Raw genomic sequence first — 15,521 nt, 5'->3', positions numbered from 1 at the left:
CTAAACACAGCCCAGGGCCAGTCGCTGTATAAATCGTGTCTGGTCGGGCTAGATGTTATACTAAATTTACTTTCAATAGTAAATATAGAGTCACCATAGACTAAAGGTACAGAATTAAATCAATTGCTTCATCGTGACTTGCTGATATAATTTCAAGAACGGTTTTGCACGTCCAATCCTGGACGCTTCATCAACTCGTCTTATTTGATGGCAGGAAGGTGTCGTTGCCAATCGGTGTAGATGCACTACCGACATTATTGTTCGGAGTCAGTTGACAAGAAATTCTCCCGATGACAGAGCTGTGTACACACCCGGGAGAGATTGTGTTGCAGTCCCATCACTGACCCTTGTTTAGTATTGAGGGAAAGCTTTTAGAAGTTGATGTAGACGGCTTCCCGGACCCCCCTCTCGAACCACCGAGGCTCCTTGTCTATAAGACAGAATTGAGAAAAATCAGTCTGTCCGGAGGAGACTTTTATCATTTTTTGACTTTTTGACTCTCCTCAGTTCAGTAGATGATCCATGAAGCCAGATGCAGTCTCCATGGAACATATCCCCGATGACAGGATACCAGATACAGACCAATCTTTCGGTCAACCTTGTCTAGTGCATATATCTTTGTCATTGAAGATGTGTTTGAAGGTCACAACCTCTCCTAGGTGTGCAGCTCTGTCATCCAGCTGTAGAATTCCTTGTTGACTGACAATCATATCGGTAGTGCATCTGCACCGTTTGGCTACGACGCCTTCCCACCATTAAATCAGATGAGCTGATGAAGCGTCCAAGATCGAACGTGAAACTGTTCTCAAAATTATATTAAGTCCAGGTAAATTGATTTAATTCTGAACCTTTTTACTGAACATTACCTGGATGATTCAGAACTTATACCAATTGATTTGCTGTGTAATGTAATGTACTATGTAAACAAGGGCGTCTATGGGGGGGGGGGGCGCTAACTGAACTAGGGACCCCAACATGTACGTGTTAGGCTGTTAACACTGGTTACATTGCGCCAGGGTTGGGGGGTGCAAACATATCATTTTGACCCAAATAATTCCTGAGATGCGGAAAATTTGCTTGCTTTGTTGACAGAAAATTGTCCAAATATTTCACCCAAAGTGTGCACTAGACAGAAAGATCCGTCTGTCTGGAGGAGTCTTATTTTGTTGACGCTATTGCTCTCCTCCATAGACAAAGGAGGGGATCCCTGAAACCAGACGCAGTCTCAGAGGAACATATCCCCAATGACCAGATACAGACCGATCTTTCGGTGAGAGTGTGCACCAGATTGTTGACTTTCGATTCTGAAAATGGAAATCTCCTTCACGTAGGAGCGAGTCCTCCTTGCTTGGTCCTTTCCTAGTAGATTCTATACACTATACACTTTTATGTTGACAAGATTTCTGAAATATTTCATCAAAATTGTGCAACAGACTTGTCAGTCAGTTCTAAAACAACAAAAGTTCTGCCATGTGGGAGGGAATATCTCCTTTCAATTTACCCTTTTCCCACTTGGTTCCCATCCATAGTCATAGATTTACATGCCTTGTAGTAGTGGGTAATAGTACACTTTGTGTTTAGAACTTATATTTTCACTTTAGGTTTAGAAATTATACAAAATCTCCTTCATATCCCACCTTCCACAGCCTCCCCCTACTCATTGTAAAAATGGATCAATGCCCCTGGTACTATTACCTGTAGTGAAAGTAATAAACACAGACAAGAAGTGAATAGAAAGTAGACAGTAAATTACTGCTTTCTTTCTAATTGCTCAGGGTTGGTGAGAACAGGTTTGAAATAAGGAGCAAATTAAGGAGGTGAACAATTTTACATTGAATCACAGGAAGTTTCTATTCCAGTCCCTATGAAAGTCAAAAGACGAATTAAAGGGTTTTATAGTAGTACCCCTTTATTCCACAGAGACAATCAAGTGTTGTGTATTTCACTGGCTGACTGTGGATTTGCATTTAAAAAGACAAAGAAGATAGGAGAACACTAAACGCTCATGCACAACTAACCCCAGGATGCTCCATTATACAGCTTTGTGCTATTGAAGTTCTCTACACGTTGAGACCACTGATTTCTGTAGGAAATATAATGTACCTCCGAGAGATCTGTGGTTTGGGCTGGTCACTGTTCAAGTGCACCCATGATTATATGTAATTGAGTATATGAATATAAGAACGACCCAAGTCCAATTTTTGGCCAAATTCAGTTTGACATGGGAAATTGTAGCTTATGCATGGACTCACCTTGTGTATAAATGATAAATCCTAATTACCCCCGGAAGGGCCTGAAATAAATGAGTTAGATCTTATATGAATGTAAGAATGAAGGACTTGGGTCATTCAATACATTCATATTATAGCGCCCTCTCTCGTCCTTCTCTCATCTCTATAGCAGAATATCATGTATATGAATCAAAGAACGACCCAAGTCCATCACACAAAATGGCCTCTCCACAATTAATGTTAATGTTAATTGTCATAATAATATATGTTCTAATTTGTATATACAATGTTGCCTTCCCATCACAGTTAAATAGAATATTATTGGACAAACAAAAAAGATATTAAGTTTTTTTTAGTTTTTTATACTCGAAATGGTCTTCCATGGACTTGGGTCGTTCTTATATTCATATACTCAATTGTCTCCCATTAAACCCAGTATTTCCAGGTCAAGATTTTTTTTTTTCTGTCCTTTACAAATGATCAAATGTGACCTTGCATCCAAAACCAACAAAAAGTCGCCAGACGTAGGTTTTGTTTTTTTTTTTTCAGTTAGGGGTAGATTCTGAAAGAGCAGACTCTAAGCTTTAGAATGATGTATAACTCAATTTAGAAAGACTTTCCTAGCCTGTCTAGTTATTGGGAAGAAAGTTACACTCTGGAAAGTGTGAACCGAGAAAACGGGCTTTGAAGTACAGGGTCTATTCAAGCAATTAATCATACCAAACCATGCTAGCTGTGTGATGAATGGAACAAAACAGGGTGTAAACCACTTGAGCAACAACAATGAGGAGATTATCAATATCAGATTAAGCTGAAATTGAGTATGCTCTCTTAACACAATCTGTTCATGATTAATGCCAACTTTCAAAGCAGTAACATAATCTCTTCAAAAGTTATCAGAGTTGAAAGTGAAGAATGCGCCTAGGATTTTCAAGAAATGAAACGGGCCCTCTAAGACACACCTGGGCCCCGTTGCAAGAAACTCAAGTTGCGTTTAAACGCAACTCACATCCTACGCAAGTATCTCACGCAACTTGCGTTGGATACTTGCGCGCCGTTGCCAGAAGAGACTTGCGTTTGATTGCAACTTGCGTTTGATTGATAAACGCGTTATCGGAACGAATTGTCATGGACGAGCCTAATTTCCGGTATTTCCCCGAAAAAACGGAACGCGCGTCTCCAGTCAGCGTAGCTCTCAATCGTCTGCTCCCTGTTGTTGCTCCACCGGTAAGTATTGGTAAAATTGAAGTCGACTAATAAATGCTATTTTAGTCGTTGAAATGATGGTATTTTGAGTGAATTATTAACAGCTTCAATTATTTAACGTAAGTGGAAAGCATAGATAAAGTTCTTTTCGTTGTAATAAGCATTTCACGTGCTAATAATAAAAATACTTCCGATAATAGTTACGTGCTCACTCACGATCGCACGATCGTGCGGCGATGCGGGTGAAGCTGCTGATGATGTGCTAGAACCTGTAACGTTAGTTTCGAACGTTAATTTGATTTCATTTGGCCTGCGAATGTCGGCTTAGGTCCCCGCTTGAATATCCGCTGAACGCTCTAAAGTGTGCTGTATTTCCGTTCCATATATAGGGTCTATCGTCTGACGTTACTTGTGCTTGTGGTAGAAGTTAGATAATTAGGGCCAACAGCAACACTGCAGAAACCCTTGTATCAGGCCTAACATGTTAGACTATATAATAGATCTAGGTAGCCCTAGCCCAGGCCAGGCCCAGGGCTAGTTTTGTCTCAGGGTTTGCCTTTTTCATTTGCTTTGGGTTGGGTTGGTTGTAGCACTTGCGAACCCTTGTCTAACGTTTAATAGTCTTTACTCTTAACCTGTTTGAGTCTTTATTGTAATTAGAGATAGACTATAGCCTGAGCTAATCTTATTAAGAATGTTGTTGAGTTTAAAAAAAAAAAAAAAAAAAAATCCATGGGGCAGACATAGGCAGGGAGTGGTGAAAACTGCTTGAGACCAACAAGGACAAGCCCATGATTTGCCCAGTGCTATATGAGTATGATTGGTACAGCCTAGTAGGCCTATTCTTCTTCTTGTTGTTTACTGTCCAAAACCCCTAAATAGTTGGGACCAACCGGACAGGGTTTTAAGAAGCATTCTTTTAACACTGAAGCTAATCTAACGTTTATTATAAGTATAGGACCTTGGCCTAATAAATAATTCACATAGCAGTCTTGTATACATGTAGCTAGATCTATAGCATGTTTTAAATCTTGATACAGCCTGCTACCTCTTGAAATTCACAGTGAACAGGGCAGCAAAGACCTGAAGCTTCACAAAAAGTTTTTGATCTTTATGACCTCTTGCCAAACTAGATTTCAATCTGGAAATTAGCAGGCGACTTAAGTCGCGGTTCTTATTTTGGACCGCTGTGCACCAGTAGTTGTGCACTGAATCGTGATCTAATAGTCATCTTGTGCAATTGAAGTTTGTTGTGATGTTTATTATAGTCAACAGCAGCCAGATTACAAATGACTAGTGAGCTCACAGAGATAATTTACATTTAATGCTAGTCAGCCTCACCTCCAGACAGCACTGTGCCATGATTGGTACCTGGTACAGCTACAGCATGATTCTTATTGGTGATAATGTTTAAGCACGCAAATTAATGGAGTTGAATTACAGTGCATAACAATTGTGTGTGTGTGTGTACGAATCAAGGACCTTTGTAACTAACATGGCACAAGAGAAGGTATTATAAATTCCACTTTTTTTTTGCAAAATTTCTTATATAATTTTTATATCTCGAATATGCATATCAGAATGTCATTATATTGACAAACAATCTTCCGAAAGATACACTCAGGACTTCATCTATTTTGGAAAGTGAATAGCATGAAAATCATGAAGTGTACCAAACTTGGGCATGTTACTCTACATAGCACTTATAACCTATCCGTAATCAAATGCACAGTTTTTCCAATGCTGGTCCAGCTTATCATTAAAAGCATTAACAGAGCATGCTGAGACCACATCTTCTGAGAATTCTACATATGGACCACTGTTGGCAAGAAAAATACTTGCTCACATCCACTCTAATTACATACCATTTTCCAAGCTTCATTGAGTGACCACGAGTTCTCACAACACTGTTACAACTCAACATGTCAAACTTAGTGTGATAATTACCATGCAAATATTTGTACACATCAATCATGTCCCCTCTTTTTGCCTGTAACTGAGAGGTGGTAGGGGTAGGTGACACAGACCAAAAGAGTCTGACAAATGTCTCATTCCTGGAATCATTTTAGTGGCCCTTCTTTGAATACTTTCAGGTAGTCTCCTTTGCTCCCCTAGTTTGAATGTTACATGGACAAGTTGATGAGTGAAGAATAATTTGCTGATGATTGTACTGTCCATTAACAGCCTGTACTTTTTTATTACATTGTTATACCTCCGTTATCTTGTAGGGTAATGGTATTCTGTGATTTATGCATTGACCTGTGGAAATGGTATTTTATTTCCAGAATATTTCATAATGGATTGCTCACAAAATGAAGTGGATTAATATTCAGTATCAATACAGATGCTTTCATATGCCATACAAGTCTGCAAAGTCAGCTGTCATAGTCATAATGTCAAACATCATTCATCGACTATGATGTTAAGTGATTAAGAATGAATCACTTGGTGAATTTTTCTGTATCAATGGTTCTGAAGTTATTATCTTAAGCACACATTATCTCTGTCTTATTTTTCAGGTTGCTAGCTCATATCGTCAAAATGGTAAGTCATTTTCAGAATCTGTTTTAGTGTCATTGCCAAATTGAAGTTATAAAATTGTGTAATATACTCTGCATGTCTTTGTTGCCAATACAAATGAGAACTACTTGAATGAACAATTCTGGCTGTAATTTGGCATTCTTCACTTACAGTAAATTATAACTGATTTTCAGATGCTGGATCTGTTATTTCATGTTTTCTGCAGAAAATAAAACAACAACAAACCAAAACAAACAAACAACTCTTAGATATCTATCCAAAATAGGCAGGGCATGAAAATACAAAGGATACTATATTTCCAACATGAATGTGGACTGAGTGACAGCAGCAGTAGTACTAATGCACATCCATTAAAGCTTGACATAACTTTGTCATAAAAGGTTGCAAATCTTACAGTTTTGGTGGAATTATATCTTGATAGGAACTCTGTACACCATATGATGTCTTGATCAATATCAGGAAACTATGAAAAATATTTAGAATGTTTTCACTTTACATATTAATAATAAAGCAATCAGTTAACCTTTTTCAGAAAGCAGGGTGACTGATATTACCCTAAAAATTATGTCAGTAACAAGTTCCATTACTTTTATTGTATCATTTGCAAAACAAAACAAAAAGAAATCCTTCAAGATGTTACAATTTTACTTCTAAGCATTTTCCATGTCCGAAAATGAGAGTATCAGCAGTTTTTGCCAATCTTCATTTTGTATAGGTTGCATCTGTTTCTGTTTGTTTTTCAGTAAAGTGTTACCACACATCACTATTAGAGGTAGCAATATATTCATAATTTATAGTTTTCATGAAGAAAAACAAATTATGTAAACGGACATTAAACTATACATTTAGTGAAATCTGCATTTTTCCTCTTAAATTTCAGGAAGATCTGTCAAGAAGAAGGAGAAGTAATTGGAGAGAGGCAGAGGTGATGGCTTTGTGCCAATTTGTGGGAATGCACAAGTCTGCCCTGTTTGGCAAGGCAGGCCATGCCAGCGTTCCAGTAAGTTAGCCTGTACTGAAAGCTTTTACACAAACTTATATTAACACTTGCTTCATTAGAACTTCACTATTCATTCAGATTGTTTTGGTGCATGTATTTCTCACATACAATTTTTGTACCAAGACATATTCCTGGAACCCCCCCCCCCCCCAATATACTTAGAGAGCATGTACTATCATCTTTCAGTAATTCACAAACATCACAGCATCACATGTGCACATCATGTTCTCCAATTGAATGTATTCATGTAGGTATAATGTGTTTAGATATGTAGAAACAGTAAAATGAATCTATATACAGGTATGGAGATACCTTGGCCAGTTATGTGATGGGTGCTGTATTATTATATAGATGATGACTGGCGGGGGAAGGAACATACCGAATGTTCCACCCGAAGGGTTTAAAATGCTAGTGAGGGAGGTTATAAGTCCCGAGACGAAGTGGAGGGACTTAACCTCCCGAAATAGCATTTCAAACTCTGAGGGTGGAACGTTTGGTACATGTTCCCAACAACAAAGGTCATCATCTGTTATATTATATGGGTTAGTCAAATACGTCAAAGTCAACGTCAGCCACCTATCACATGCACAACGCACTCGATCGCTCGCTCGCGCAGAGCCAAATTCACTGTGCGCGCGGTCCTAGGCCGTCTGTCATTTGTTACGTGAAAATGTTTTCCCATGGGAGAACATAACAAAGAATGTTCGCCCATGGGCGAACATAACGAATGTGCCTCCATCACGTGACTGTGTTTAGCCAATCACTAACCGATATTTGACTAACCCATTTAATATTTTGTTATGACTGTGATGAGATGGAGGCCTCAGAGGATGTGGACTAAGTTCATTTGATTGCCTCATAGGGATAAGTTCACCTTTGTATTCATGGTGATTGAGTAAATACATGAATATCTATTGAACACATCATTGATAATTTCAGGCAAATCTTGCAATATTTTCAAAACTTACAAAATATTTCCTTACAATTTTCTATGCTTTGACTGGTCTCTACAAAGACTTAGCTACATTTTATGATGTGACATGCTTAGAAGAATTTCAAAAAAAAATGTAGGATATTCCACAATTGATATCATTTATTTAATTCTCTTTGAAAGAACAATTTTCTTCGACTGAATGTTACTTTAATATATTGAGGGTAACATTTTCACAACAACTTCCTCACAACAGCGCCCACGACGTCAACTTCGCTTCCCACTCATTACCACACCTATCGCTGGCTCCAGAAGACGCCCTCACCGACACAAGTCATCCACACCACCGGCGTCCACCCTATCTAGTCCGGACTCCAATCTCCGCCACGACCTACTAACAGCCAAGTTAGCCCTCACAGATGTACTCCACCATCAACACACTCCGAGAACAATAGAACGCATCAGCGACCACAACACTCCACCTTGCACGCCAACAGCCGACGCTCAGCCCGCCTGCGAGCCCGCCACAACCGACCACTTCCATCTAGGTCCGCATTCTCCATATATAGCCCGCCTCTTCTCAGGTCACGCTTCACTTCTGACGAAGGACAGTCAACCTGCCCGAAACGTCAAGTTCCTTGGTTCTCCCAGTTATTCTTGTAACTAGACATCTTGCTCTACCTTCACTAGCACCTTTGACTCAGTATTTAATTTCTCTTTTTTTCTCTCTCCCCAACACTTTTGTCTGTTTCTACGTTACTCATCTTTTCTGTTCTCTTCTCTTTTCTTCTTTTTCATTTTATTTCTTCCTTCCATACAACCCAACGGTCAATTTCAGGACCACTTGTATTAATTTAAAGTTTTCTTCACAGGTTATTTCTCTTGCCTTGTCCCCTCAGGACTACACTTTAACCTTATTTTAATCTATCATTTTGCATTTCTCTCACAGGAACCTTTTCAGGATTTAACTGTCATCAATTTTCCTCTCCATAATTTTTTTTTCTCTCTCCTCTGCATCATTTATTTCTAAGAACCACCCAAGCCCCCTCTCTTTTACTTCTTGAATTTCATTTTTTCTTTTTCTTCTTCTTTTCTTTGTTTTCTCCCACCCCCCCCCCCCTCTCTCTCTCCCTTCTCTCTACATAGTCTCATCTCTCCTCGACTTACCTTTCCTTTGCGGGATTATACGTCCTTTCTCCATTGATTCCGCATTACATAGTCCACATTGTTCGCCGACTTCGTTCTTCTCTTGGTTTCTTGAATCTTCACTTCTCTCTCCTATCTCCATGATTTCCAACATTCAACTCCTCCCTCTTCCTCTTCCCTTCTTTCTCATCTCTCTCCTTCTAACGATGTCCGAACATCTTACTTGTTTCTCACTCTATTCTTCCTTACCACTCTCTCTGTTCCTTTCTCTACCGTCTCCACTAGTGCAACTTCAACTTCTAGCCCATTACTGTCCCCCACTCTTCACTTTTTGCCCTCCTTACAACCCCCATATGTCGCTTCCCTCTTCAATTCTCCTCTTTCCAGGCTCTTTTGCCAAACAACGATCCGGTTAAGGACTACATACACATGTTGTCACCGCAAATCTTTCTCCCTCATTTTCCTTTCCTTCTAAAAGAAAATGAAATCATTCATTTATGCATGAAAATGAATATATCTTGAATTTCCTTCATATTTTCTTTGCATTGCTCTATGAATGTTAGCTAGGACAGCTAAAGTTGTCTCTTTATGCAGTGATGACAGCACTGAAACTTGATAAATTTATAACTTTTAAATGCATTGTCTACTTTTACTCAAACTTTCAGTGATGTGTTATAGTGTTAAATCATTCACTCTATCCACATGTTTAGTTATGGAAATTTGTCCCTGTATATCAATATAATCCATAACTGTATGATTACAGTACATTCATGCTACTCATTATCTTCTTCATTTCAGCAACATATACATTTTTTTTTCATACACAAAAGAGATATTTGTTCACATTTCCTCAAAATGATACTATATAAACAGTGGTGAAAGATGTGAAGGTGTAGTCCAGAATATTATAAATCGATAATATGTCTCTGCTCCTATTGTATGCATTCATGATTAGTTTCTTCATTTTCATTTATGTTTTTAGGTGGAAAAGCGGAAAAAAAGGTATTGGAAGAAAGCAGCCGTACATTTGCGAGCAGTTGGTTTCTTCAGGGAGGAGGAGGAAGTAAGAAGAAAATGGGGTGACCTAAAGCAGAGGGCACTGAAATACAAGAGTGCAAGAAATGCAACTGGTAACGTTACATATCAATGCATGCCTTTTCTGTTCACGCTCGCCGTATTCTTGTAATGTTTCAACATGCATAACATTTTTCATGCAAATATTACTGAAAAGAAATGAAGTATGATTTGAATGGGAAATGCGTTGTCATGAATCTGTGAAGACCCATACACCTAAACACACCAGTCAATGTCTTAACAGGGCAATATGCCATTGATCATATTTTATTGAAGCTAAAGATTTGAATGGTACATTTCATATGTATATTGAAATTATTGTCAGACTACATATTGCATTGATTTTAAGTGAAAAGTTAGTTCCGGTAAGGACTTGTGAACCCGTCTTGCACCATTTCATATTTGCTTTGCAATATATTGAAAGAGTCTACCAAGAAACTTATACTTGGATGACACGATTTGATGGGATGATGAGTTGTTTCAGATTATTTTGAGATTTAAAAAAAAAATTAAAGTCAGTTTATACCAACTTCCAGAAGGATCAAGGTTTACTTGGCCTGAGGGACAACTCAGCCCGCTATATTTCAGACAATTTATACGCAGTTAGTGATCGCCATACATAGGCGCATGTTCATTTTGTAGGCGCGCCAAAGAGGTTCTTTGATATTTGCGTTGTATGAACTTGGCCAAAAACTGCGACCATCCAGAACACGACGCGCTCCCATAGTACAACACTTTACAGTCCTTTACTGTAATCATACAGAGGGACAACACAGCCCCGCCATCAAAGTGAGGCCGAATTGTCCCAGAGTCCGAGTTAGCCTGACCCTGATCAGATAAGTTCTGATATGCAAACATTTCTTGTTAATATTTTGAATTTTTCGTCGTTATCCAACGGATATCTTGTTATTACAGCATTATTCCTTACATTTTTTAGGCATACATGTATATTTTGGAGCAAAATTTGAGAGATTTGCAGGCATACCAGAACTATGTTTTGCCTCAAACTTCAGTCCATTTATTCTTTTGAAGCCTCTGCTAATTTTTGACCCGCTACAACAAAAGGATCCTAAAGTCGCTGACGGGTGAGCCGAGAAAATCGAGTTTGAAGTTAGATCATCAAAATCCGTCAAAACATTCGGATTTCTGTTTTTGACATAATTTTGCAGTGTAATGTATCTTCTATCATCTGCCGAAATTTCGAAGCTAAATGATCAAAGGAAAGGCAAGAAAATAACATTTTTCTTGGCCATGATTTTCCGACTTTCAATGGAACAGAAACGTGTCCGAAGATTTGGATTTAGCGCCGCAGCTAGACCCCGCCCTAGCAATGAGGGAGTGATCTCATTGGTCAGTGCGTTGCATCCTGGTTACTGATTGGTCGTGCGTAGACCGCTGGCGCTAAGCTTGAATGAACATCGCGGAGGTTGCTAGGAGCGTACCTTCTATTGTCAAAGGTGAAAACTGTCTTGCTTCCCCTTGATCATGATAGCGTCGGAAGGAAATCTTTGCAGGAAGTTTTCTCGAAACGCTGATTTCTTAAACCACTCGACATGCGCTAATAAAATCATCGATATATCCGCAACCGAGTAATTTCATGAGTCATGTATTATATGACATTAAAGTGGAATACTAAGGGAAAAATGTCATGTCATTTTCAGAAAATTGTCCTCCCCCGACTTTCGGATCCTTTTGTTGCAGCGGGTCACATTTTTATGATATTCTAACAAATCTGTATCCGATTTCAGTGTAATTCATTACCATAATTGCAATGAACAAATATCTAATTCCAAATACAATGTGTAAAATGAAACATCAGCATCGTACCAAAGTAACAAAAATAATCACACAGCATAGTGTTGAATCAGCGCATTTTATTACATTTTTGTGAACAGCCTCAGTCATAATAAATATACTTCTTTAATATCTTGGTACTGTGTCATTAGTCATTGTAATGGCTGTTTAAAAATAAAATTAATCTTAGGTAAGTTGAATTTACCATTAATCACCAAAACGAGCACGCTAAAGATACATGTAAATGTAATCTACACAACTCTTCAATTTTCAGATATTGTATTGGTGCAATTGATAGTTGTATGTACAGCCTCTGCACTTTTTTCCAGTCATATCCTAGCCCGGTGTCAACCGTGATCATAATGATTGCAGTGAACAACTGATTAGTCCCAGATGAATTGAAGCAAACAGCATTTCTACAGAAACAAACACATTGAGAGTATGCAATTGATACACTTTAATCCCTCACTAGATCATATAATTCCTCATATATTGAATCATAATTATAATAATTCAAATAACCTTTTTAACTTACACGACTCTTCAATTTTAAGATATTGTATTTGTGCAATTGATAGTTGTATGTACAGCCTCTGCAATTTTTTCCAGTCATATCCTAGCACAATGTCAACAGTGATCACAATGATTGCTATGAACAACTGTTTAGTCCCAAATGAATTGAAGCAAACAGCATTTCTACCGAAACAAAGACATTGATAGTATGCAATTGATACACTTTAATCCCTCAATAGATCCTATATGGATTCATAATTCAAATTACCTTTGTGTCATATATGATACCTCTCATCTTATACCAAAATTGTAACATGCAGATCACTAACGGAGTTTGTTATTGATTGGAGGGAAACGGCAAATTACTCTTCCTATTTAATGTAGGGCAACCAGGAAACATTTACCAATTGGCAAATTTATGGGAAGGAGGGATCCTTTAATTTTACCATTGTAATTGCAACAGATAACTGAAATAAGCAGTATATTACATAATCAGGCCAGACATGGCCTCTAAGCTCTATCAACCAGAGGGTTCAACCATACATCACTCAGAGATCACAAGGCGATACAGAAGCAGGTGTTCCCTTTGTAGTTAGTATCAGTGTATGAGCAGACAGTCACAGTGTATGGGAATTTTGTTCCAAGTTCTGGCCAAACATAGTCATCTATTAAAGTCTACCTCTCTCAACTGTGAGTGTATTGTTTTCTATGTGATATGTACTCATAGCAGGTCACTTCAAATATGTTCACTGATGTTACAAATGTGACATAAACATACAAGTTACTGACTGTTGACATATTATATTACATGCAGGTGGAGGAAGCCTTGAAATAAAACCCTTGATGGAGGCGGTACTTGAAGTGTTGGCCAAGGAGACTGTTGTAGGTGTAATGGGACAGGAGACTGAAGCGGGGTTCAGTTCATCTCAGGTTGGGAAAGTGTTTCATGGCCATTTATCATGTTTTTTAATGAGCATTTGAATTTTTATTTTTCAATTTCACCAAAATAAAGTTTCCAACAAAACATTCCAACTCCTGTCATTTTTTATTCAAGAAGTAGGCCTTTCTGTTCAAGTTTGGATTGTAGGATTATAACATTGTAAAAGGAATTACATTTTGATCAAAAAACTTGAATACTGAATTACTTTAATGCATCACTTTTTCTTTTAAAGGTTAATTTCTGTTTCAAGTTATAAGTCATAAAATTGAGAGTTAATAAGGAAAGATACATGAGGTAAATCGCAATAGACAATCTTTTAATGGATAATTGTTTAAAAATAGTCCTCTTCAATAGATAACATGAGCTATTACCAATTTGATTCTGTTTACTGTTTGTCCCTTTAATAGAGCACCAACGAAAGTGGAACCGACGCTGCCTCAAACCTTTTGAAGCAGTTGCTTGAAGGGGCTGCATCCTCCCCAGTGCTCCCAACGATTTCAACTCCAGTGCAACCACCCACTCCCATCATTCCAGATCGTCCAGCTTCTCTTCCCCCTACATCTGATCCCCCTGCTACCCACCCGACAGCATCTCGTCCTCCTGCAACTTGCCTCTCTGAATTTCCTGTCCCTACGCCACATCCCCCTACGGTCCATCCACCTGCTAGTCAGCAGCTCGTTGAATTGGAAAGAGAGCGACTGATCATTTTGCGGCAGCAAAATTCTCACCTTGAAAGAATCGCAAACTCCCTTGATGTCATTGCTTCCGCAATGTCAGCACCTAACCTGTGTTAATTCTCTAATGTACTTTGTTATAACATGAATGTATACATGTGTTGAGGTGGGACTGCAATTTGACATATCTTCTGTGAGATGATGACAAACCTGTTATGAATTATGGAACCAAAAAAAATGACATTTTAAAAAGAATTTACATTTTATTGGATGTAAATTGGTTTTGAAATGGCTTAAATATCCAGAAACAAAGAAATCCTAGTAACAGTTTTATTCTCATAATAGGACCATTTACTTCATTATTTGTTTGGATATCTGTGCCACTTACAGGACAAGTTAACTTTCATGCATACATGTGGATTTAGTGAATGCAAGAATAAAAAGGAGATCATATCATGAGAGTTTGGGGAAAATCAGACAATCCGTTACAAATTTACAGATTTTTATGGTTTCTGCACACTCACTGCTGAATGAGAAGACTACTACAGTATGTGATGTCACATGCAAACAATGACAAAAAGAAAATATAAAAAGAATTTCACTCTTTCTGAAAAAAGTTGACATTTCCTCGACTCATCATTGACGTAAGTTAAGGGTAATTTTACTCCACCTTGCCTTCTGAAAGAGGAAAGTCAAGTGTTCTTGACTATGCGAGAAAAGTGTGAATATCTTGAATTTTCTTCTTATTTTTCTTTAAATTGTTATACACAAATGACATCACAAGCTGTACTAGTCTTCTCATCTAGCAGTGAATAAGCAGAAACTTCAAAAATTGATAACTTTTATAAAGGATTTTCTGATTTCCCTCAAACTCTTGCTGATGTATTCTTCTATTGCATATTGCTGCATTCACTCAATCCACACCTCTATGAAGGTGAACTTGTCCTTTAAAATTGGACTTCTTTAATTTAAACTTTGAATACCTCTTCAAGCAGTATGATCTTTATCAATCTTTGCAAATGGTTTGTGATTATCTCACAGATAGTTTGAATCTGCATACCCCAAATCACCTCAATCTATTCCATCTCTTTACAAATAATGTTAACTGCTTATCAATCACAGCATATATAGTCTGGATCATCAAATTACTTCAGGGGGCATTAAAAACAAATATAAACTAGGCTCAAAATTTGTCATGACTGACAAATTAGGTGATCCGATGTATCTGCAAAGAAATTTTTTTTTTTTAAGTACTTTTCCAAATACACTTGACCCTATCAGCTTCATTGGTGATGAGGGGCAATTGGCCATGTAATGTTTAGATTCTCATCCAGAAAAGGGAATCAAACCTGTCATCTTCGGCGCTAAATTTAGAATGTGGTAGGTCATATATTAAGATATAAAATAAACATTTTGTATCTTGACCATCATTTGTGACCTTGCACCACAGAACTAACACAAATCACCAAAA

General features: G+C 38.0%; 1 protein-coding gene across 2 annotated transcripts; it reads left to right on the top strand.

Annotated features, from left to right (window-relative positions):
• Window positions 1-5,810: 5,810 nt before the first annotated feature.
• On the top strand, window positions 5,811-14,257 carry LOC140238892 (uncharacterized). 2 transcript variants are annotated; one of them, XM_072318800.1, is made up of 5 exons: window positions 5,811-5,981; window positions 6,863-6,978; window positions 10,038-10,185; window positions 13,251-13,366; window positions 13,784-14,257. In XM_072318800.1, exons 2-5 carry the CDS (start codon window positions 6,907-6,909, stop codon window positions 14,168-14,170), a joined length of 723 nt encoding a protein of 240 aa, XP_072174901.1. In that variant the 5' UTR covers window positions 5,811-5,981; window positions 6,863-6,906; the 3' UTR covers window positions 14,171-14,257. The 2 variants fall into 2 exon arrangements, with proteins under 2 accessions (XP_072174901.1, XP_072174894.1); XM_072318793.1 differs by having other exon boundaries at window positions 6,859-6,978.
• Window positions 14,258-15,521: the final 1,264 nt, after the last annotated feature.

This window comes from Diadema setosum, chromosome 2 (assembly GCF_964275005.1).
Source record: "Diadema setosum chromosome 2, eeDiaSeto1, whole genome shotgun sequence".
In the NCBI taxonomy this organism is placed as follows: domain Eukaryota; kingdom Metazoa; phylum Echinodermata; class Echinoidea; order Diadematoida; family Diadematidae; genus Diadema; species Diadema setosum.
This window is presented reverse-complemented; position numbering and strand designations above follow the sequence as displayed.